Raw genomic sequence first — 22,104 nt, forward strand, 5'->3', positions numbered from 1 at the left:
AGACTCAGATTGCAGCTTCATAAACAGTTCATCAGAGAAAAACTCGGTCCAAATTAGAGGAGCCCCTTTGGCCAAGCTCACAGAAATACACAACCCTTGTCTGAGAAGAGAAAAATCTTCCAAAAATCAAAATGCTTTTCTTTAAAGAGCAAAACCTAACTGCTCCCCACTATGTGGTGTAGTAACACCAACTTGCATTCCTGTCATTACAACTCATGGCTTGCAGCATATTCAGAAAAAAAACTTCTGTGTGGCACCAGGCTGTGAATGTTCTGCCTTACACACAGACCCAACCATGCAATGAAATGAAAAATGGACTTTTTTCTACCTCACCCTACCACAAGGTCCCCTGGATGGATTGTTTACAAAATGCCTGGCACAACCCAAATCCACCCAGCACAAATTAAATAAAAATGGTTGTTTTGTGTGGGTATTTACACAGAAGAGGAGCATGGAATTTCACTCCACCTCAGACACATGATTTTTGGTGTTGTCCTGTACGGAGCCAGGAGTTGGACTCCATGATCCTTGTGGGTCCCTTCCAGCTCAGGATATTCTATGACCTCCAAACAAAAAATGAAAATTCAGTTTCTTTTTTAAATGCCTAGTAGATAGTGTAGGTGAAGAATTGTTATGCATTGTAAGAAAAGAAGACTGTAGAATGTTTTTCAGGGCAATTTTTCAGTTTGTTTGTTTCTAACGTTCTTAGCAATCTCTCACACTGAATCCTTTGTGCAACTGGATTAAGAAAATAAAGATCATTCCTACTCAAGAGATATCCACAAGAAACTCAAGAGGTTTCTAGCAACCTTGCTGGCAGATTCAGCCAGGAGGAAGGATAGAGCCAGCATGGAGATACACTCCTCCAAAGCTTCTGAGGGAAAAGCTGACCACCAGAGGAGCTTGCTGCTGGTGCCAGAGAAAAGTAAGTCTGAAGGTTATTCTGCCTATCTTCAGGATTAATTTCATTTACTCATTAATTAACACATAATGCCTGAAGTGACAAGCATAATCTCTGCATGGATGAAAAGAGTCCAAGCAAAAAGCATCTGCAAAACCCAGCCACCTTTCAAAAAGAATATTGTATATGGGACTACAAGCATTGATAATTAGTCTACAATGATTTGCATGATCTATGCTTCATCCTTATGCCTTCCAGCTGCCTGATGGACAGGTACAGTGATTCCCAGAAATGGGTATCAATGGGTTTCTTCTGTCTAACCACAATATCATTCTCACTTCATTTACTGCTTAGTGGGAAGGCATTGCTGTGACCCAGGAATCAGCTGCTTCCAAATGGACGACTCTAAGTTCAGCATTTTAGTGGCTTAAACTAAGGAGGAGTTTGCTCATCCATAGCAGCCTGGACTGCAGAAAATCCAGTTGTTTGACCTCTTAATGCTCTCCTATCCAGCATTACAAGAAAAAGACATTTGGTGAAGGCTCTGTGCTAACACAGTAGGGGGGTACATGCTGCAATACATCAATCCTGGGAAATGAGATGGGGGGGGTGGGCTGGAAGCAGAACTACACTAAAACACTCAACCAGAAATACCTTCTGCTTCTGAATCACAGAATCATGAAATGCTTTGGGTTGGAATGGACTTTAAAGAGCACCTAATTCCAGCCTTCCTGCCATGGACAGGAACACTTTTCATTAGAGCAGGTTGTTCACACAACATACCCTTGAAAACTTCCAGGGATGGGGAAGGGGCAAGAGCGATCTAGCACAGACACTTGAATAGCAGGAAGGTACAGTGAGCTAGACCTTCTCCCTGACACTGGTGTGAGAACAATGCACCAAATCTTTTAAGCAGAAGTGAGAAATGCAAGCAAACCAAAATAAACCATGGTCACTTAAAGTACCTGACTGCTTAAACTGGGCAGCAAAAAGAAGGCACTGAGAGGATCGTCTGCCCAGTACCAGGAAAATGGAGATATGCTGTGCCTTGGCAGTGCTTTGCTCAAAAGCACAGGAGCACCCAAGGCTGTGCTGTGTGCCTCCCACAACAGCAGGCACCTCTCATCTCCAGCAAGGGCTGTTTTGCACTGTTAACTTTGCTGTGAGCCCACAAAATAATTCTGTGATATTCTCCATAGCATGTGTGCTCTGAAGGTTTTTAGAGTCAGTGGCAGGAGTGCAGTAAGAAGTGTAAATAAGTGTAAATAAGAAATAGCAACCTTACAGCCAGGCACACACATGCACATCCAGTTCTGCCTCTGAGCTACGCTAATTATTTCTAACGGTAGTAACGCTCTCACATATCAAGCCTGAATGAAAACATACAGCTAGGTGGGGAGGAAAATGCATTCTGTGAACCAAAATACTCACTTTCAGTTTATATGTAAGCACGTGTCACACTTAAACAGCTATAATACACAAAACTCTCATGTGCCTAAATAAGCACAGATATATGTAGCGAAAGGAAGGAATATAGTTAGGGACAAATACTTTACGTGTGTAGAGAAAAAATGCAGGAAGAAAAACTAACCCTTTCATTTAGAATAATATCAATGCCAAAAAACAATCTTTTAACATGACTGCAGAAAAAAAATCACATTTTGGAAAAAGGGCAGGGTGGCTATTTGTAATTTTTATTGCTGCTGGAGCAATGATGTGGCAAGAACCCACCACCATAATTTTTCCCTTCTGTATCCTTAAAATATTTCCTACCTGGGGTGCAAAGAGAGGAAATGAAAGGAAATAGAAAATTATATTTTTCATGAGCTAATTCTGGGAAGCAACCTCTCAGGTTTCCACATTTTTGGCAATGATAATTTAAACAAGGAGAGTGATATTTTATTATTTTTTGCACAGTTGGAATGCATGCTTCCAGATAACAGACAATAAACTTCAGTTTAAGAAGAGGAGGAAGGCAATATCCGATAGGATTAATGAGTCCTCTCCTCTTAGGACTGCTGCACAGCTCAACACAGCATACTGCAAAACCTAAAGCCCCACTGCAAACCTCTCTGGAAATGCTGAAGGGAAGCAAGATCGTCAGGAAAAAAAGAAAACTGAAAGCAAAGAGAGCATAACTACTGTACCTTTACTTTGGGGAGGGTTCTGACTTCTGTCTCGGAGAACATTAATCTGGTAGACAGCTCCATAAGGCTCAAAAAGTTCTTTTAATTCTTTTTCTGACCATGAACGGGGAATCTGTCCAACAAACATCTTAATGGCATCTGGGTCTGGTTGGTCTGAATGATCCAAAGCTCCATTCATCTTGTTAGCTGTGCCGTTACTAGAAAGTGGAAAAGGAGATTAAAAAGAGAAGACAAGTTAGGAGACTACGCAGTTTTCGTGTGCACTAGATGCAGAAGATGATGTCAATTGGCACAAAGCAGAAAAAAAAAAATCAGTGTTTAATTAATAGCATAAGTATTATGAACAAGAAACAATGCTATTACATTTTTCATTGAGTCTGGTTTTCTCTGCAGGCTGCTGCTTAATGTCATTATATAAGATGAGAGCAGCACAACACAACCTGGGACTTCTGCATTTTAAAGTAGAGGATAGTGGCAAATAAGTGCAGATTTCTCTCCATGGCTGTTGTAAACAGAACTGCAGTGAATTCTTACTAAACTGGCTACTGGCAGAAACCAGGCAGCGCGTGTGTCTATGTGTGTGTGTTTTGTAATAAAGTCACATGAAAGGAGTATGAAACACTTGGCAATCTGTCAGATGACTAATGCAAGATGCCAGCGATGAATCTGCAGATTGTGTGAAGCATCCATGTGTGCATCAAATTAGTCTGATATTGCCTAGAATGGAAAACACTCCAGCTATGTGGCTGGTTGCTGCCGATTAGTTGCCTACGCTCTTTAAAAAGGAAAAGCAGTCTGGAGAGACCCAGTTTAAAGCACAGTGTTTATTGCTGCCATAAAAAAAAAAAAAAAGCACAAATCAAAAAGAGACAGCAATGGCAAAACTGCCTACATCATTGTGGAAATTCAAATGCTGCTTCAAAAAGTTTTTTTTGCCCTGCAAAAGGAGATCAAATTTTTGAACACTTTCACCCCCTGTAAATTCTTAGCCTATCTGATCTCCAGATGTACGTCCTAAATCCAAGTACAAAACAACCACACTTTTGCAAGGAAAAAGAACTTCCAAACAAAAAATAATCTAATCTGGGAGACAAATGATAGATCATGGTTTAGGAGAATTCGTACTCTTACACAGAAAATAAATAATTTTAAATACTGAACAAAAGTAAAAATACATTACTCCCTCCTCCCTCTCCTGCCTTGCACTTTTGATAATTAAGGACAGTAGGTTCAACTAATTACTTGGCTAGAAATTCCAAAAGTGCTGATGATTTTTGGATGTTTCAGTTTCAAGAAAGAACACTAATGATGCATGAATTTTCAAGCATCCCCCCATCTTTCCACCAGGGAGTGGGGGCAAATGGCCTGTATGCAGCAATGTCAGAAGCTGATCATGGCAGAATTCAGGCATTTCAGAGCCACCTGCCACTTTCAAAAACTTGGCTTTAATTAGAATTTCTCTGTTTGATGATTGTTCAGGAGTGAATGCCCACTGGAGGACTTGGAAGAGCTCAGAATCTGCACAACCAGATGAAAATCATATTTTACATGTGAAAAAAAAATATCTAAGAGTGGCGAGAAGAAAACAACCCTGTGCAATTCCCCTGTCTCACAGCTATAACCTGTGTGAAGACAAATTATTTCGTTTCATGTGTTTCATCTACTTGAAAGCATAATTCACATTAATATGCCCGTATTAACTTTAGCACTTTCCCTGCTTACAGGCAGGAAGGAGAAAGTTATATTAAAGGCACATTTTACACCACCAGCAAGAAGTTTGATCATCCCTTGTGAAGTGCTTTCAACACGGATCAGCAGACAACAGCATTTATCACTCTCATAAATGGCTAAAATTCCTATCTACTCTAGCAGGAATCTTGCCCAAGTAAGAGACTCCAAGATTTGGTCCAAACTTTTACATTACATTTCATGTACAAATATCTTGTCTTGCAAATGCTTTTCGTTTTGAATAAGTTCTGCAGGTCAGAAGTTCACCTGCAGGAATTGTGGCTTCTCTAGGCCTTAGAAACTGCATTTCCATACAAAGACAACACTTAAGCCAAACCAAGCCAACCATCCAAACAACCACTTCCTTAAAATTGCCAAGAAACAGAAAAACTATGACTGACTCACTTGAGTGTTACTTCATGGGAACAACTTTCAAGACTTTCATGGAGCAGTAGGCACCTATGTGACACTTACACCTCTAAAAAATCACTCAATTATTTCTTTTCAATTCCTCTTCCTCTATGTAAAATACAATATGTCAAACAACGTCCCTGCTAGGGAGGTTGAAAAATCCCTGACCCATAGCTTAAAATAACTGTGGAAAATGCTTATATGTTATTTTGAAAGAAAAGGTAGAAGTTTAGTTAAGCTCCCAGCTCTGCCCTGGGCTTGGTCAACTATTTTCTTTCATAAATTGGCTTGACTTTTCACTTCATTTATTCTCTGTGTTGTTTGTATTGAATTCAGTTTTAAATTATGCTCTTCATCTGTTCTCTCTGTTGGATCCCTTCTTTAAGAAATCCATACACAATTGCTACTTAGCCCAGAATTACAGCTAGGGTCATGTTTAATAAAGAATAACAAGTTTATTCCTTTGCTTTTTCCTTTACCAAAACCACCTTTACCACCAAGAGCCCACAATTTCCATTGCTAATTAGCCAATTTTTTAGGAAAGCACAAAGCCAAACACTAATACCTGTTTTCTCAGGTAAATGGCCCTATTAGCATCAAGTTCTTGCTTTGAGCTAAAGGTTTAGACACAGGCCAAGCTCACTTCTAATTGCACAGAATGTTTAAGCCCTTTCTTATTTTGTTGGGACTGAAGTTGAATTACATTGTTCATATTCTTTAAATGCTTTATTGGCTGAAGATGGTTAAAAGCTCTGACTCAAGGCATCAGTGCTATACACTACGATACAAAGCTCCAGGGGATAGGTTTTGTCACTCACTGCCTGCATTAACTTGAGTAAGTCATTAAAACTTCTCCAAACTAAATTCCACCAACCATTGACAGCTCTGTCAATCCACTAACTCCTGCAGACTTAGGGAAAAACCAAGCATAATTTAAGCTTTTCTTTAAAATACTTTTCTACCACAAGGTAGGGACTTGACTGAGCTGACAACGTTTTGGAGGTTTGACAGACAAGTTCAGGCCACAGAGAAGGCACTCATTTTTATAAACACAGCTGGGCTTCTTCCTAAACTGCACTCCTTTTGATCTCAGTGCAAACCAAGGCTCTCACACACCTCAGAGTGGGAATCCAAGTCTCACTGTTGGGATTTTGAGGAGCTCATGAACACTTTGCAGCAATGACACTTGCACTAGTGTCCTCACCCAGCTTTGGCAACTGGTGTAGGACTAGAGCCGATGCAGACAAAATGAACAAGTGAATAAATCAGCAGAGAGACAACACTGGGGAAAAACCACCTATTTTATAGATTCTATGGATCTGATCCCTGCAGTGCACTGGAAGGCTCCACTGAGGAACAAAATTATACACCACACCTGCCTGATGGTTCAGTTTGTCAAAGAACTTGTTGGGTTCCAGCCAAATATGCTTGATCCTTTGCAAATGATCTCTCTTCTAAGATGAATTCCCTTATCTCCTCCCACCTTTCATCTTCACCCAGTGGACATTACTGCTCTGCACTAAGACCTCTTGGCTGCTAACAGCTGTAGGGCTTTTACTTCTTTCTCTTTGCCAACACAGTGGCTCTCAGAGGAAGTGGCTTCTTCCTTCCCCCATCTCCCCTTCTCCTGTACCCAAGAAGTAATAAGACAAAAGAGAAACTACATGTAAGACTTCCCAGAAGGAAGTAAAGCAAGCCTTGTGAAAGCTTAGGACTATTTCTTGAAAGCACAATTGTACAGAGATAGCTGTGTCTAGGGGACACTAATGAGAATGGGATCCCTTGGCATTTACTGTCAGTACCCAAATGATGACATATACATTAAAAAAAAAAAAGAATGAAAGAAATAGAAAAATTAGATTATGTGGCTCTATGATGTAGCAATCCTTCCCTCCATGGCCAATTTAGCCCATTGGACCCAGGGGTGACCCAGCACATCATCTTCACTGACAAGGTGTCATCTGTATCATAGAGAGCAGCCTGAGGGCAGAGATTAAGACACTTGAGTCGCTGGCTGCTTGTGGTTGCTGCCAGAGCATTCTCTCTCTCAATTTGTGCCAATTTTTCTTCTAATAACCTAACTACCATTCCATCATTTCAGCAAGCTGACAGGGCCACTCTTGAGGAGCTAGAGATTGTTTTAATATCCCTGCTGCTTCAGCAGGAGCACCAGAAAAACCTAGTAGATGCCCTCTTGGTCTTTCCCATTCATGTCTTTAATTACTGCAGGACTGCTAAAAGTGAACTGCCCACTCAGGACAGAGAGATAGCCTTCAGAAAAAAATGTCTGAATCAAAACAGACTCTCTTAAATTCATCACTGTTAAGAGCTTTGGCATTAATCCACGTTCATTTCCATTAATGGTCCCAGTGTCAAGTCAGGTGCTGAAAAACAGCTGTTAATGGGGACCAAACGGATTTACATGACACCTGTTTGCCAAATCTGTTTTTAACCCTACCCAGAACCATCCTACTGTTCTTTTTTTGTTAATTCATATTGCAACCCTCACCCTATTATTGTGGTTTTACCATTTTGCTGGGGATTTGCCTTTTTCATGTTCCATGGTATAAGGTATTTGAATTCCCTCTAAGAGCCAACAGAACAAGAATATGGTAAGAAACAAGTTCCAAGTGTAATGACAACTAAATCCAACCCAGTGCAGAGGTATTTACAGGCACCAAGGTTTTACAGCAATAAAGCCTTTACATCTGAGCTGTGGCATCACTGCCAGGATATCACACAAACTGACAAAAGGGACAACACCCGTTTGAAGGCTTCTGACTGCTGTCAAGAGAGACAGCCAAGCATCACCTTAATGTACTCCAAAGATCATAATTGCTGGTTTACGAGCAAATTTTGTCTGGAAGGACCCAAAAGGGCTTTATAAACTCATTGTTTAGAGAGGAATGACTTCATCGTAAGGTGACAGACGGCAGCTGTTTAATGACATGGAGCATTATCGCACAACAGTTTCAGCCAGGAAGGGTAGAACAATACTGTACCCAATTGAAAACTGCAGGGGGCTGCAATTTATAGACACAGAAGGTAATTACCTACATTGGATTTTGGCCAGCAAAATAAGGGCCAGAGCCTCTGACAAACAGAAAAAGAAGCTGTGCAACATTTTTAAGCTGTAAATGACCAGGTCTCTGTGTTTTGGAGGGGGGCGGGGGGGAAGTCATCTCCAGATGCCTTCTAGCCCATCAGCATTTTTGCAGCACACTTGCTCAAAAGCAGCTCAAAGGAAAGATGATTTTTCAAAAATCATTAACTGCTTCTGCTGTAGTGTGTTGTAGTTTTTGGCAGAACTATTAGACTGTAATAACACTTATAATTATTATTAAGTAACGCATATCCTAAACAGCAATTGCTAAATGACCCTGACATCATGCCCAATGGAAAAAAAACCTCATATGGCAGGATGTTCAGTTCTACATAGGCAGTAAAGTCTACAAAATAATTATCTCCAGGCTTCCCTGCACCCATCAGCAGGGCTAACAACGGAGCAGCTGTAAGACTTGCAATCCATCTTACAGCCCCATAAAGACCTTAACAAAGAGATGAGCAATTCTTCATCCACCCAGCAGAGAGCAACCGCACTTGCACTCTCACACACACATGAATTACATGAAAATCCTGATGGCTTTTAATACCTGACATACAATGCTCAGAATTCATTCTTCTCGGTAGCTAATAATACTCAAGTGCTTGTATAAGCACTCAGTGGTAAATGCAAAGATGTTTTTCCTTGTGTTGCCTCTGCATTGGCAGAAATTATCTCTAAAAGTGTAATTTTTCTTAAGACAATGAGTTACTTTTTACTGCCCTGATAATTTAAAATCCCCAGAAATTTTTCTGGTGAAGTCAGAGATTTCTTGTAGCTCAGCTTTGCTAACTCTCTCCATGTAGTAGATCATACAAACTACTGCTAGTATGGGAATAGTTGTTTTCTGATTAATTCCAAATTTAGTACATATAATCAGTTTAATGCCTCAGTTGCAAATTTTAGGTAAGGTAAGAAGATATTTTATCCCAAATAAAAAAATATTTGAAAATATGGAGGGGAAAAAAATTCCTACCTTGAAAATGTTTTGATGGGTAATAAATTTGGGCTGGGAAGAAGGAGCAGCAGAGGGAAGTTGCCTTTCAAGCAGATAGGTCAGACTGCATGATACTAAGGGCAATATGAATTGGAAAATGTACCGAACAAAATGCAGACTAGAGAAACATCAGAAGAGAGCTGATCCCACCTGAGATAAAACTTGTTATTTCTCAGAGGTATAGATGCAGATTCCTCACCAGTACCACAGAAAGAAATCAAGGATACAAAAGGAAATCATAGTAAGAGCTATATTAAAATGCAGTTCCCTTTTCAGCTGGAGGTGCACGTTGGAGCACATACACTCCTTTGTGCTTTAAGGCTTCTCGCCTTCCTGAAATTAGCCCTCAGAGTTCTGCTCACCAAAGTTAAATATTCACCTCCAGAGGGGCGTGGCTCTTCAGGTGTTCAGCCTCTGCATTCTTGCACCACTTCTATTACAAACCAGTTTGATTTAAAGCAGGGGTTTCAACTTAAACCGTGGATACCCCTTGTGTACATGTTTAAACCTACCAAAAGATGTCATTCTTATGTTGTGCTGTGGGTAATGCTTCCTGGAACCATAGAGTCAAGCTTTGCAAAAGCTATGTACATCTGCTACATCTGCTTCAAACACATGCAAATACATCTTTAAAAAAAGAAAAAAAAAAGTCCTACATGTTTCAGATTATCTCAACTCTTACTGCTGCTGTATGGACCATTTTTTTATTTTTTATTAAGCAAATTATTTTTTAGAATATGAAGTAGTGCTTAATGATGTGCATGTGCTGTGAGTGGAGCAACTCATACAAGTTCAAATACATGTAAACAAGAGTGAACAAGTGGAGAAGAGAAAGCAAACAGGGAGGGGAAGTGGTTTGTTTTTTTGTAGAGTCTTCTATTTTGGAAACCAATTAAACATCATTGCTAGTTCATCCAATAGTGGAAGCAAACAATTAAACACGCCATCTATACAAGTCTGAACTGGGCAGCATCTTTTTGTTTATGCTGATAAAACTTACAGTGACCTATTTTCAGTATCTTTAAGGATTTGCCTACAGTAGCCTATAGATTTTACTCAACTGAAACTAGAAGTTAGAAGTTACTTAGTCAGTAGAAGCCCAACAGCCAGTGACAGATGCCTGCCCTTCAATGGCTGAAGAAAGTCAAAGCCACCCCTCCCTGACTGCTTTGAATTAATTTCCCCTCTTATTCAAGCACAGTCGAGAATCACAAATGAATGACTGAAAAGAATGACTGAAAAAAAGTCCTTGAAGATATGAACTAAGAGCCTATGTAAGCCCCAAGCCTTCTTCTTCCAGGCTGCTGTAGGCTTTGGGATATAATTAGTTCAAGGTTTGATGAGGTCTGCTAAACAATAATGTTCTACAACATAAAGCTCAGCTTAGGCAAGCACCCAATAATTAATTTTTGCTTTCTGGGCAGAATTTGTTCTCTACTTTAAATGCTTAAACAAGACTGGGACCGTCTTCATCAGGTGTAAGGTAGGTGCATTTCTAAGAAAAGTCCCAGGAGAGAAGACAGAGAATGGTTTGGGCTGGAAGGGACCTTAAAGATCATCCATTCCAACTCCCCTGCCATGGGCTGGGGAGCCTTTAACTAGATCAGGTTGCTCTAAGCTCCATCCTTGTCTTGAACACCTTCAGAGATGGGGCAGACACAGCCTCTCTGGGCAAACTGTGCCAGTGCCTCAACACTCTCACAATAAAGGATTCATTCCTTACACCTAACTAAACCTGCCCTCTTCCAGCTTAAGGCCATTTGCCCTTGTTCTATCACTATACACTCCACAAAAGTTCAATAAACACTAAGTCATGTGTTTTTATGATTCTTTTTTTCATGATTTTTAAATGTCTGTTTTCTGTTGACCAGCATCTGCACATCTCATTTTGAGCTGGGATGTTAAGACTCAAAGGCTTCTAATTCATAATTTTTCTGTGTCTAAACTATCCTCTGTTATGGCAACTACTGCAACTTACTGCTACACTCTTGTGCTCCTCAGTAACTATTTTGCTAGTAATGTCTTTGGGGCATTATGATCTGTGTTCTGTCTTAAAGGGACTCTAGTTGAAAAGGAACTTTTTCTCTTTGTATCACTGTAAGCTGGACAGTAACATGAGAGTGAGCTTGTGAGCCTGAACAATTACATTATAGTTTTGGAGCACGGATTGATGCACTTTTTCACATGAAGTTGAACCTGGAGTAGCTGACTGCTCAGTATTAATGGTGAGGATTATTAATGCCTTGCCTTGCTGATTACACACATTTGCAATGAAGCACACTTCTTTCTGTGTGGCAGGAAACATTTATCGGTATTATTTTTTTTAAAAGCATAACGGTATTTGATTATACCCAAATGCTTATGCATTTGTGACATGTCAACAACTGAATTAGAATAGTACCAGGCTTTTAAAATTCAGGACATGTAGGACCATCTGTTTTTTTTGTCAACAACCTCAGTTGCTCTCTCCCCATTTCAAACACTTACTGCTCCAAATTTACAAACTTGTTACTCAATTCCCTTCTTCCTTTGCCCTCCAAAAAACTTCAGAGACAGCAATGAAGGCTTCAAAATTTTTTTCTTTTACTTCATAATTACTGGCATGACTATTTCAGCAAGTTTTGTAGCCAGGCTGGCAATTATCAGCAAATTCTTATGAGGTTTGCAAGGTCTTATCTAGTTTATGGCAAACTCTGTCCTGGAGTTGAGATGGAGGGCATGGGAAAGGTGTTCTCCAAACATTTGTTTTGAAATGCAGCCATTTCTGTCTGCTAAAATCAACCAATTATTGCAAGAAGTAATTTACAGTCCAGAGTGTTTCAAGACTGGCACCCACATGTGTATGTACACATATGCTCAGGCCTGGTCCCAGCTGAGCTCCACAAAGTGCAGGGAATCATTTTCATGGGCCCAAAACCCCAACGAGAAGGAGGCCAAGAGCTCATGCCTGACAGGGCTGCTTTACTTAAACAGCATCCCTAAAATGGAATGGAAGATCACAGCCCTGCTCATTTTAAGAGTGCAGCCAATTTTGTTTAGCCAGTTTTGGTTAGATCTCAAATAGACCATTAGAGGAAGCTGTGACATTCAATTCTCTTACTTAAAACAAAAAATCCTATCAAGCTCAGCCATGCTCTCTCCTTCTACAAATCTGACTATATGAGACGATCATTGTCCAATATGTGATGCAATTGCGATTTCAACAAGTTAAGCATCATTGTAGCAGAATCCCCCTCAGCTGATTCCTTTTTTAAAACCATTTCTTCATTTTTTTTGTCACCACATCTGGCATATAGAATACAGATGATCATTTGTTTATATATCTGTCTAAATGCCTTTTCCAAACACAGCCAGATGGAGCCTTTCAAAATCAAATTAATTTCAGATTAATTCACTCTGGACCCACTCCAGTTTCATGACTCTTTGCTTTGAGGCACCATCTAAATTGATTTAGAGTCATGAACTTAAGAGAGCTCAAGTCCTTAGGTACAGAAAAAAAGAGATCCTTCTTGCATACTGAAAGAGTCAGCAAATCAAAACAGTCCATAATCCTAAGTTTAGGCTCCTAAAACAACCTCTACCAAATCAACATAAGAATGCCTTATTTTACATAGTGCCAAATTCATATATAAAAATCTTCATATTTCATTCCAGAAAAATCACTTTAGAATTTACATCTTCAATGTCTCCCTTGCTGAGTCCAATAAAATTTATTGTTCTAATTAAAAAGCAAAATAAAAAAAAAAAAAACCCATTGCTCTAAACCTTGCAATAAGCAGTAGTCATGGAAAGATAGGAGACAGGTAATAAAAATCTCCACTGCAAGGGATTTATCTAAGGAACTATAAACAAATGTAGCCTGCAAACACTGTGGGCTTGCATACTGTCAATCCTCTGTGGATGCCTTTATTATCTCACTTGTTTCAATTGCAATTTGGGTTTCCATGGAGATGTAACAGTCAACTCTGGAAAATTATAAGATAAATGTCAGGCAGTGATAACGGTGTTAATGAAGCTTCATTGACAAGCAGAACTATGCTTCAAATAATAGGCATATTTCTATTAGCATATGTATAACCTGTCCAGAAAAAGAGAAGAAAAAAATCCCAACAACAGGAAAAGACAATATTAAAAAATTAAAATGAAATTCTGTATATAGATGATACAAGACACACAATGGAACATTGCATCCATGTGAAAGCATGAATCCTTAACAAACAGAAGAGATGCGGATTCAAAATTTAATTTCCCAATTCGTCTTGAAATTTTAGCACCCAGCTACCAGGCTGAAAAGGCACTTTGCTGACACACGCAGCCACATTCCTGCGTGGTGTGACTCTTGTTCCCTTGCAGTGCGGGGCTGGAAGGATCTGCTTCACCAGGCACTTTGAAGCCGCGGTTTCATAATGCGCAACTACAGCTGCACGGGCTGCAGAAAGATGCCGACCTCAGTGGAAACACGAATAGCGCACACACCAGCACGGCCCCCAGAGCTCTCGGGTGTCGTTCGTGCTCAGATTGGGGTGGCTGCTCCACCACATCTTGATACATGATGAGTTTAACGTGATACTGCTGAGGCAACAGCCATGAGTGCTTCACACGACAGCACGGTGTGGTCTTGACCTGCTCCTGTGTTAACCAAGCCTGTAAAAGCTGGAGGAGCTGCCAGTCATCTGTGAGAGGCTGTAGCCAACTTTTGTCTTCCCACAGATGGAATGGTTTTGGTGAACTGGAGGTCAAAGGGGTGACAAAGAGGATTTCTGCAGAACAGAGGGAAATGAAGCTCATCCTGCTTTGTTTCAATGAGTCAAGCTCTTCATTTGGCCGGGGTGGACTTCCACCCTGCCAGGGGAAGGGGAAAGAGTTTGGCTACATCTGTACTTGAGGGTTCATTTTGGCAGTTTATCAGAAGGAGTAGGGAAGGAGTGGGGCAATCCTACCCAGAGAACAACATGGAAATTTTTGTAGGTGGGTAAAATAAGCTAAGATTTTCACTGCCTATTAATGAGCAATATTGCCTCTGTCTGGACAATCAAGAGGTGCTAGAGGTTGGTCCTATCTCTTCTCATCCCACTGTTTGGCTTTGGAAATTTTATTCCCTTGCCTGCCTGTGTAACTCTTTCAGGTAGTGTCAATCCTCACATCTCCTCCTTTGTCTTTGAAAAGAAGGTTCTGGTATTAGAAGAGTGTTAGAGGGGATACAGATTAAATGATGAAATGGAAAACCAGGATCAGGCTTGGTTCAACAGCAGAGGAAGGTGAAATCTTAAACATGCAAGCAAACAAAGAAGAATATCTTTATCCCTCCAAAAGCTTGATGTTAAAGTATGTTGGCAGGGAAAATTTCAGGAATTGTGGGAAAACAAATGTTACTGGGAAGTATAATCTTACAAAGCTGTAGCTCAACCAAACGTTTGCATGCAGGGCAGGAAACAAACTGACTTTGTCATTTCAATGAAAAATATAGCTGGGGAGTGGGGTTGGGAGTTTTTTTGGTCTTCTTCCCCTCCTCTCCTCAAAACACCTCTGTTCCTCCTACCTTGTCTAAATTCTGTTTGTTTAGGAAAGGCAAACATGAATGTTGTATGGAAAACACTTCCCAGTTCTCCAGGGAGAAGTTATCTTTGTCCAGACAGGTTTTAGGGGGCAGAAAAGGGATTTGAAAAAGTGCCCAGTCTTTCTGCAGAGCAGACCTCAGCTCTGATCAGATTCCTGGACAACAACAAAATCAATAGAGGTTTTTTTTCCTTAAGTTGAATTACAAGGAAGATTAAAAATTTTTTCCTTTTTCTGATTCTTTTCTAACTGCTCCTCAATATAACAAATGAGAAAAACCTAAGTATCTCATTAGATTTCTACTAAAATGTCAATAGTTAGAAAGTGATTTTCCCCAGTGCGTTTTCCACATACTTATAACTCACTCTAGTGCTTTTTAGAGGAGTGGGGAAACCTCTAAAACCTAATATTAGTGGTAGTTGGTTCTATGTAGAAGGACAAGTACTCCTGCCAGCTTTGTGGAAGACAGAACATTGAGTAAAACTTAAGTCTGGCTTCAACTTCAGATGGGCAAAACATACACGCTCCTGCCAGGATCAAATGGTGGCAGAACCAGCTCCCACCAGATGTGCAACCATGATTTGTAGATTAAAGAAAAGAAACTGGATGTGAAGGCAGAATACCGAACACATTTTTTTTAATTAAAAAAAAATCTCACATGTGCCATGTGGAACGCATTGTCCGCACTGCAAAACAGGCCAAGTTTTCTTAATTTTTCACTTATTGAAATCTCTAAATTCCATTGCAATGTGTTTTCTAGCATCTACAAAGGATTCATTTTCCTTTCTATCTTGGATTACCAACAGTTTTATTTTTATGTCCAATGAGAGACCTGCTATACAAAAGGTCAGTAGTAGCACTGGCAGACAAGTAGACAACAACAAGTCTGAGTTTTTAAAGTAAACCCTCATTATAGCTTAAGATTTTACTTAGCCCCTTATTTTTTCTCTATTATTGCAAATAAGATATTTTGCTCTGTCGGCTGTGCTGTTCTTTTGAAGCTCACAAGAAAATAAACAACTACACATAATTAGGGAAGGAGCAACTCGCCCTTTTAAGCATCATTCAAACAAACAAAATGAGAAAAACTGGTTTAAATTTTCCTAATAAACATACCCTGAAAAATCCTAATAAAAATACGCCCTAGCGCACACACACATGCACACACATTTCCCAAGTCATATGGCAGCCATTTATGGGGATGCTTTTGACTTCAAAGATCTCTTAATTGTGAGTTTGAAGGACACTCTGTGCAAATGCAGCATTGGGAAAACAAAAGAGGGGTGCCATTCAGAACTGTTTTGCCAAATGGAAAGGAACATACAGCTTGAAAACTGTCAAAACCCCATGTTTTTAAGGTCACCATAGATAACTGCCATAGGAAAAATTTAAAATTATTAGATAATTTCTAAACTGTACTTTTTGGATATAATCTTATCCTAGTGGATATTTATTTGCTCTAGAGGTTTAATTCACAAGCAAAAATTAAATCAGGTCTTAGGGACTTGCTGACACTTTAACAGAAGAAATGGGAAAAGAGGAGATGGGAAAAAAACAGGAATATCATCCACATAATTTTGACCACCCCATAATTTACAAAGACTCTTAGCTCTAATACCCTTGTGCAAGAGAAAAGGTAGTTAAGCACTTGTGGATGTATTTTTAAGCTCCCTGTAACATACTCGACCTGTGGAAACTTGGCCAGCTCAGGTTTGGCTGGCTGTCAGCAGCAGTGTGAAACGCAGTGTTGATTTATAGAAATCTCTGTCATCACACCACAGGGTTAATGTCTTTCCTTCTTTTTTCTCTTTCCCTCCTGCCCCTGAAAGTGGAAAACTCTTATTTGTGATGACAAGTCTTTGGAAAGCTGGAGGATTAGTAACACCATGTGGTTCCCTAAGATCTCTAGCCCTTTTCCAACTGTTTTTCCATATAACTCCTCTCTGTATGGTCATCGGCACCTTCCCTCAACAGATGGAAAAAGGGAAGAACCTGCCCCAGGGCAGGTGGAGGGACCAGGATGCTGGCAGTGGAAGAATACAGACTTAAAGCTCACATGTCTCAACTGCCTGATACAAGAAACCGAGGGGAATCCAAGCATCAAATATGGGATTTTAATAATATGAGCATTTATTTTAATGATTTGAAGGGTGAACCTGCTGGGCTTGTCACTGTAAGTAAGAGATATGGAGAAAGAAATGATGAAGCCTGAATTTTCATTCTGACTGCCACCACTGGAGAGCTGTGGATTTGTGCTCATTCTGGTCTAAGGCAGGGAAGGATATCTGTGCCCTGTGCCCACACAATCACTCAGGATAGGCAGCCACCAGCTGGGCAGAAGGTCAGCTCTGAACACCGAGCTTCACTCCAGCAATTTCAAATTCTTTGAGAGGGGTATTACTCACAGATTATTTTAAGGCACATCAGTTTTCTTGTTATAACCATCTTTCAGAGAAGACCAAATCTAAGAGAAGAACAAGGCTGGGAAATGTGTCTAATGGTAAAGAGCAGCGAACTATGCAACAAAAAAGCTGTTTCTCAGCCACACTCTTTCATAAGTCTTTTGTCTTTGCTGTGCTTATCTCCCTCACCTTCGAATTATGATCCCATCCCGACAAAGAATTCTAAAACACTCAGAGGAAACCACTACATAAATGCTGAACCATTATGTTATTAAAGAAAAAAAAACAACTACCCTTTCATGATATATTTTTTCTTTTAACTTGATGCAATTCTATTTTTTCTTTTAAAGACAGTGTTTGAATGTTATGAAATACAGCAGAAGTACTTTCCAAAGTCACTATTATTATTTGGATTGCAAGAGCATCTCTGAGGCCCCAAACAATGCTGCCTGCTTTTTAAGTAGACCTAATTTTATTAGTAAGCCCAGATGTTTTCCTACTACTTTCATTGGTTATGAAACATGACACACTCACAGACTATTTCAATAGACAGTTAAGAAACAAAGGGGAGAAGGGGACACAGCAGATCATAGATCATTTAGCCTACAATGTCAGGAATTTTTGATTTACTGGTTTCTACCAAGCATCTTCATTAATGACTCAAGATCTTTAATGCTTCTTTAATTGTCTATGCTTCCATCTTTCCATGATTGGGCTGAATATCAATACAGTTGGCTGAAACAGTTGCTGCTCTACTAAGAAGGTCAGAGAATCTGGGGGGTTTCCTGGACAGAATGGGAATGCATTCCCTGAAGTTTCAGGGTAGAAGGGAGTATAACTCGAATGTGCCAGCTCACGTCTCATTACTCTATATTTTCTAGGCATTTATCCAGTAGATGCATTGCTATCCTTTCTTATTTAATTCAATGATGCATTCTTCCATAGAGTTGCACTAGGCTGACACATTAATTAAAACTACCTTGAAATATTAGCAGCTACATAGCATTTGATTGGTAGGAGAAAAATAGTTGGGTATGAAAATTAGTATTAGCTTTTACATAAAATAAATTATTATTCAATAAATTTTAATTGCCTGGGGCATTTTTATGAACAACAGGGATTAGCGAATATAATGTATACAATACATTGTATATGTAACAGACAGAATAATCAAGCCTGACAGAGTACTTTTGTTTGTTTCAGAGCACATGTACAGCTCACATGGAGAAGGAACAGATTACAAGGAGCTTCCCTGTAGCCACACGCAGCTGTAAAAGCTCAGAGTCAGCAACGGCAGTGCACTGACAGTAAAATCAAAACTATACATCCTTGAGGAGCCATTTCGTCTAAATCACAGCTTCTGATTCCTCATCTTATGTGGTCAGTGGGCCTGCATTTCTTAAAAATGGCAGCACTGGTGGAGGTAGGAGTGAGGCTTCAGGAGAGCTGTTTTTGTGAGCTCTGTTCCACGAGTGCAGCAGAAATGTACACAAAGCTTTACAAATGACCTCATTTTTACTAGGAAAGGACAGCTCAGCTCTGTTCTACATTTTCCTGAACTGAAAGAAAGGCCCCACAGCCAAACTGTCATGTCTAATCATTGTGTTGCTGGAGAGTGTTTAAAACAAACAACTTTTTTTCTTTTTTTTCCCTCTCTTTTAATACAAAGCCACACAGCAATTGTGTTTTCAGAGAGTGGGAGCTGTGTTTTCTATCACATAGCCAAGACACCAGAACAGCAATTTTTCTTGGTGCAATGAACGAGCTTTATAAGGATAAATTTTCACCTCATTAATGATCTGAGCTGATTATTCCCTGCCCCCACTTTTCCTTTTAGGTCATGGATCAAATGTGACCCACTTTCCTTGAATGCTTTCCCACCATCTATTTTTCCCATTAGAGTAGAAAACTAGTTGCTAAGGACACATTACAAAGCAGCCACGCAACCACTAAATATCTGCCCCCCAAACACACACACATACACTTTTCTTCTCCCCTGCCTTTACGATATTTCCCCCCCTCTCATCATCCACTTTCAACAAGATCCCACTTTACATTCAGGAAAGCCAAAAACAGAACTGCTTATAAGGACAGGCTTAGCACGAGAATAGGATTTTCTAATGACTACAGAGACTCCTGGGGCCCTTCATATTTAAAAAATATAAAGGCAGCAGCCTTGGTTTTTAATTACTCCTAATTCTAAATCTCATGGCCTTAAACACAATAGCGCTTTCAACTCTGAGAAAAAAATGACACTAATCAGTAACAGAGTCCCCTGCGCAACCTGCTAGTCCTCTGCTGGCATTGCAATGCTTTGCACTGCTATGATTTTCCAAGGCTGACCAATGAGTCAGCAAAGCCAAGACAACTTAGAAGCATTAAATCATGCAACTGAAATATTTCTTTCCAATACACCACTGGATGGATTGCAATTAGCAAGGGGAATCACTACAAGGCAAATATTGTAAGAGCAGAGAGAGAGAGAAATAGGGAATTAAAGGAGATGGTGTTCATTTTGCAACAAATGAGCCCCAGATGTTAAGGTATTTGTGGTTTAATATAGCCCCTCTCACCAACCAGGTAAGGAATGTAATTAAAAAGCATTAAAGTTCCATTGCTGAAGCTCAACAGAAACGAAATTAAGATTTAATTCATCTGCTCTGCTTCCCTCTGAGTAGCCGACTAATATTTCTACTTGGTGCAAAGTCCTGTGAAGTGGAAGTCTTGTGTTGTTCTACAGTGCTTTCCATGAAAATCCTTCTCCTTGGCATTTATAAAAGAAAATATGTCATTCTAAGTGTCTCATTGAAAAATTAAACAGAAATATGTAACACTGCAGGTATTTGAATTTGTCTGACTGTTTCAGCTTTCTGTGTCATTTATTACACTTCCCAGTAGGATTGTGCAACACCTTGGTGTTTCCATACCCAATACCTCATTCCTTTAGCAAAGAGAGCTACACTATATGATTAAATGTTTCATGTACATAGATTCACATCTAAATTACAGTTACACTGTGGAGAAGATTGAGGATTTGGTCACAACCTGTATTTCTACTTCATACCACCCATTCTTTTTCCACAGAACACCCACAGCATCCTTTCTTCTAACTCTCATAGAGATGGCAGAAATCATAACTGCAATGGGATTTTCCATTTAGCAGGATGATGAACACGTACATCAGAGCTGAATTGTGCCACTGACACTGTGGAAAGATTAGAGTCACGAGCATCCAAGCAAAATGAACCGTAAATACAATTACTGTTGAACTATCAATGAGCAAACTAAGCATGGATTTCAAGCAGTGGCAGTCTAACAGCCTCCTGAAAAGAAGAATAAAATCCTGTTGATTGCAGGAGTCTGAATTCAGACAAAAATCTCCAGTTTTGGATTGCAGGAATAATAGCCTGAAAAACAGACTTTTACTCTCAATACCAAGTGAGCTGTCCACAAGAAAGACAGCCCTGACACATGGCCGAAGCTTCCAGGCATCTCAAAGAGGAAGTCCATCAAGCTCCTTAGATGTGCACTGAAAACATGGAAAGCTTCCATTCCCTGGAGTGAATTGAAGGGAAAAGCCATCATTTTTCCATCTGAAGCAAGCAACCAAATCTATTTTTCTGGACATTCAAAGGACTTTCTGTAAGTTTGACCAGGTTTTCTTCTTTACGCTACCCCATATTCCTCTACTTTCCTTTGTATTCACAGGGTTTTTTCCTATCACTTCTCTTTTGGATTGTCCTTAACACACCTTTTATTTGCATTTAATGCATTTGTTCATCATTAAACTGATCATTCCACTAAAAATACACCAATAAGTAAGGCAACCATGGCAGCTGGCCCTTATTACTGCATCATTTCTGGGCAGGATTCCGAAATCAGATTAAGTGACAGCAACTTTAAAGCATTTGAACATCAGGTTCCTAGCACCATGTTTTATCATTTTTGAACACTGCTTCAATTCCCAAGAGCTCCCTTCCAGTCTGAATAACTATTACCCAAAAATAAATATGCTGTAAACTGTTGATCTCTTTTCTCTTGACTATTTTGTCAAATTGCTTTTAAGCACCTGTGATAGTCTCCAGCTGCCACTGCATGTTGCTCCTTTGCTTAATTTCATAAGAAGAAACACACGAGTCATATGCAGGAAAAAGTCATCTTATCCTCGAATCCTTCCAGTACCCAAGGCAGAACTGTCCTCTGGAGTGAGCTGGTTATCTGTTTACTTGATGAATTCTGAAAGAAACTCAGCTTCCATATCCCCCAGCTGCCAACAGTGGCTGAGCTCCCACCAGAGCTCCCGTGCAAATCAAAGTAAGGACAGAGAGGCATCAATTTTTGCCACTCACTTCTATTCTGGAAGAGATGCCAGGCAGCAGCATTCAGCTGCTCTGTTTTGTTGTTTAGTGCCTTACATCATCATTCCACTGGTATATACAAGCAGAGACTGTTTTCCAAAAGGAGACATGGGGAGCCAGGTTGTGATGCAGAGAAGGACACTCATTACCGTAAATTAAAATCCTTAAACAAATCACCAACAGTGAAACAATATCTGCTTCGATTACACTCTTAGCTAGCATATCCAGGCTTTTCTTGCTTTGGCCAGAAATACTGAAGCCATGATTGATCTAATCTGTAATCATGTTGTTTATATCAAATTAGAGATAATATAAAAAGCATAACAGTGAGTATATGTATATTCGTAGCACCACTGCAGCCATCCAGAAGGAACTCTATTTTATCCCTGCTGCTTTGCATTTTAGCCTCATTTCTTCCCCTTTTACAGTCTATGGTAAATACAATATTTGCTTTTAGAGTTCTGACTCTCCGGGGATTATAAAGGAAAAGTACTTAACACA

At 39.8% G+C, this 22,104-nt stretch overlaps 1 protein-coding gene across 9 annotated transcripts in view; it reads right to left on the reverse strand.

Annotated features, from left to right (window-relative positions):
• CELF2 (CUGBP Elav-like family member 2) overlaps positions 1-22,104 on the reverse strand; it is a 540,383-nt gene that overhangs the window by 122,693 nt on the left and 395,586 nt on the right. For 8 of the 9 annotated variants that reach the window (XM_053942011.1, XM_053942012.1, XM_053942013.1 and 5 more), the window contains one exon: positions 3,049-3,245. In XM_053942011.1, the coding sequence (XP_053797986.1) occupies positions 3,049-3,226 (178 nt within the window). In that variant the 5' untranslated portion in view covers positions 3,227-3,245. Of the gene's footprint in view, positions 1-3,048; positions 3,246-3,411; positions 3,520-22,104 lie in introns of those variants that run through there. The other variant, XM_053942010.1, reaches the window with a different exon arrangement.

The sequence above is a fragment of the Vidua chalybeata genome, chromosome 5 (assembly GCF_026979565.1).
Source record: "Vidua chalybeata isolate OUT-0048 chromosome 5, bVidCha1 merged haplotype, whole genome shotgun sequence".
NCBI classification, from domain to species: Eukaryota; Metazoa; Chordata; class Aves; order Passeriformes; family Viduidae; genus Vidua; species Vidua chalybeata.